At 31.1% G+C, this 3,719-nt stretch overlaps 1 protein-coding gene across 1 annotated transcript in view; it reads left to right on the top strand.

Annotated features, from left to right (window-relative positions):
- The window catches only part of LOC112521939 (transcription factor bHLH128-like), a 13,250-nt gene extending 9,531 nt beyond the window's left edge, over positions 1-3,719 (top strand). Inside the window, exons 2-6 of the mRNA XM_025130948.1 lie at positions 1,752-1,918; positions 2,189-2,326; positions 2,481-2,546; positions 2,690-2,758; positions 3,355-3,719. Coding sequence (XP_024986716.1) covers positions 1,752-1,918; positions 2,189-2,326; positions 2,481-2,546; positions 2,690-2,758; positions 3,355-3,405 — 491 coding nt within the window. The 3' untranslated portion in view covers positions 3,406-3,719. The remainder of the gene's footprint in view (positions 1-1,751; positions 1,919-2,188; positions 2,327-2,480; positions 2,547-2,689; positions 2,759-3,354) is intronic.

The following is a 3,719-nucleotide window of genomic DNA, read 5'->3' as shown; positions in this document are numbered from 1 at the left end:
AATTCAAGATTACAAGTAATTATGCATAAGTACAACTTATCAAAGCTCGATGTTTGAATTCGTATAAATAGCTGCGAATAAACATAATCAAATAGATGATGAACATCTCATTTTAAAATATAAAAAATCTAAAATATAAAAAATCTAAAATATAATTAGAATAATTATCGAGATATTATTAAACCAAATATAAATTACTTCGTTATTGTACATAAATTAAATTATAAAAAAATTGAGTTAAAAAATTAAACAAAAAAATGAGGAATTTCAAATAGTTAATTTAATACTAATATCAATATATTTTTGTCAAATTTTTATGATATCTTCAAACATATATTTTATTCAAAAATAAAAACATCATCGCTTTCTCAAAATCACATAAAGCCATATTATAACATTGGCTGAGATAAAGAATAAAATGAAATATTAAAATCACGATGTATTTCGTTGCATTGCGCGAGTACGCTTCTAGTGTGTGTGTGTATATATATATATGTTAGTTTGATAGTGAGTTAATTGTTTAGAAAGTGACTTATTCAATAAACTTTTTAGGGAGAAGTTTATGCAAAAAGTCAAGTTTTTTTTCCAAGCCTATTTCTCTCGGTTAAAAAACATGTTTCTTTCATCTATGAAAAAACGCTCATAAACAAAAACATACCCAATCCATACAAACTGATTAATCCACAACAAACAATTTTATCCATATAATATTTGATAGAAAACCAACCAAACAACCTCCAAGTATCTCAAGCTTAAAACAACATGCTAACCCAATAATATTTAAATTAACTTAAAATCATGATCAAGTTATTGATATCTCACAACTTTGATTAAGGATCTCACAAGTCTACTATTTTATCCATTGAAACGGGTTGTTATAAACTGCACAGTGGTGGATCCAAGAAATTAATGGAGTGGGAGCACGTTGGATGGGACTTGTGGGGTATCGGGGGAGCATACGGTCATATGGGACAGGGGGGAAACCATGTAAGACGAGAGTAAAAATAGAAAGTTTAAGCTAATCAATAAAGATTTTTGGTTTTTGACTAAGGCCTTTCCCCCCTGTGCTTAAGGGCTAGATCCGCCTTTGACTCCCTTACTTAAATAATTGACATCTTTGTCATACATTCCCAGAAGCCTCTTTGTAATTGGTAATACGAGATTCACCTAAAATGACACAAACACCTCATCAAGGACTCATCATGCTGATACTATTTTGTAACGCCCCAAACTTAAAACAACAGGTTGAGCTAGTAACTTCAAATCAACTGGAAACCATGGTTGAAGTTATATGTGGTCTACAACTTTGAACTTATAACAGCTCAAGAATCTACCTTTTTTCTTATTTCATGTGGAACGAGTTCTTATTCAACTACTTCTGTTTTTATAATTACATTAATCTTATTCAATTTTAATTACATTTTGATATTATAAAATTTATTTTTGGAACAAGGAAAGGATGAAAATACAATTCTGACATGATGTTAACCATTTTAATCGTTATTGATAATTTGTTGTATGTAAATTAATCTGAATAGGAAGAAAGTGACGAAATGGTATGATGAAGAGTATTTATTGTATTAATATAGTTATATGATTATCATGTATATGAACCAATTTATAAGTTTACTTTGTGGAGTTCAAATGCAAAGTGTTTAGTAATTGTATGTATTTGAACCCGACATTAAGAGTTTTTGTCAAATGTTTTATAATACAATATAGATAACTAACTGACATGCAACTGTATGTAGATGGAAGGGGTTCGAGATTAAGTTCTCAACTTAGCTTCACCGGAAACTCTTTTTCTCAAATATCTGAAGAAAGCGATATTGCCAATTCCCTTATGTTTTCCTCCTCGTCGTCACACAATAAACGAACCAAGATGGACATGAATGGTCTCAACATCATGGAGTCTGAGGTACTTAAATCTTAATTCTTGTAAAGTTATTTAACATTTTTACTACGCGTGTTCCAATTATATGAAATAAATAAAGAGGTTTTTTTTTAGAATACGTGGAAACACATTAGATTACCTTCCAAAAAAGCTCTTGAGAATATAAGAGAGATTCCCATATATGGCAGAGAAATGGTTTAAGTATAGCCGATATAGGACTTTAACAGTTATTATGAATCCTAAATGTACTGAAAAAAATATATATGTATATGAACAACTTAAATTCTGTTTCAGCTTAACTTCGGGTTATCGGAATCCGCTTTGGAGGCAGCCGCGATGGAGAAGATGATGGACCTTCCTCATGATTCCGTCGCTTGTAAAATCCGCGCCAAGCGTGGTTGTGCAACTCATCCCCGGAGCATTGCAGAAAGGGTAAGTCCCCGTTCTTGTGATAAGATAAGATATATCCATTTGAACGGGTTTTAATGGTTTATAACTTTTAATCATTTAATTTTTATTGCATATCTACTGATTCTGGAATATTATATTAACGATTCTTGTTCTTTTTACGTTGATGTTGATGTAGGAGAGAAGAACAAGAATAAGTGGGAAATTAAAAAAGTTGCAAGATCTTGTTCCAAATATGGACAAGGTAACGATAATATATTATTTCATGTTGTTAGATAATTCTATTCATATGGTTTCACAATTGATATTTCATATCGAACTTTAAAAAAGAACATCTCATAACGATGCCGAATCCATGAATAATAGTGAAAATTCTTTTTTTTGCAGCAAACGAGTTATGCAGACATGTTGGATCTGGCAGTACAACACATAAAAGGTCTCCAAACTCATGTCCAGGTCCGTATATGCACTGATAGAGGGAGGGTTAGGGGAAACTCTTCAAAAAAATGAAAGACTAAAAGAACATCTTGCTAACCATTCATCTGGACGATATACACATGTGTTACAAGTAAATGAAGCTGTTTTTTGTATTTTATGCAGGTGTGCATGTTATGCATATGTGCATACGGGACAAATTACTTACAAATTTCTTGTATGCACATGTGCATAACGTCCAGATGAACGGTTACTAGGGTGTTCCTTAGTTTCTTATTTTTTTTACTGTTTTCCAGAGCACCTATTGTATAGCTAAAAAAGAGCACGGTAAAATAGTCTTTTAGCTTAAAATATTAATAAATAAAAAAATCTTGTAATTAATATTATCTTTAATATCTGTTAATTGTCTTTACATGTGAAACTTCTACTTACATAACGGCATTATTTTAACATATCTTTCAAATACTGTAACATATGTATATTGTTACTCGTTTACTAGAACTGATGTAAATCTTTTACACCGGCATATGATAAAAACGTACATTTTCCCATTTCATCTATTTAGCCTATCTCTACGTAAAACGTTATATAACACAAGTCTTTGACTTCTTCTGCAGAATCTTAACCATGAACTCGAAAACTGTTCATGTGGATGCAAACCAAGATGAACGATGCGTGATTACGATACACTTTAAGGGAAGTCTTGTTCGGTAATATATCATGTCGACATCGACAATGATATGAGTTTCATGGCATGCATGAAACGGAGTTGTTGTGTACATCGAAAGCAATAAAGTTGATTTCAAGCTTTGGTTTAGTATACTTATTTCATTGCATTCTTCAGTTAACAATGGGCTTTTGATATTCATCTAATTTTTGTTCAGGGATATTTATGTAATTATAATTTTGGTTGACGTTTTTTGTAATTATAGAATACAGGTCTAATTCTTAGGTATCAGTTTACATGTTGTGACCAGTATTT

The sequence above is a fragment of the Cynara cardunculus genome, assembly GCF_001531365.2.
Source record: "Cynara cardunculus var. scolymus isolate 2C chromosome LG 11, CcrdV1, whole genome shotgun sequence".
Taxonomy (NCBI): Eukaryota; Viridiplantae; Streptophyta; class Magnoliopsida; order Asterales; family Asteraceae; genus Cynara; species Cynara cardunculus.
This window is presented reverse-complemented; position numbering and strand designations above follow the sequence as displayed.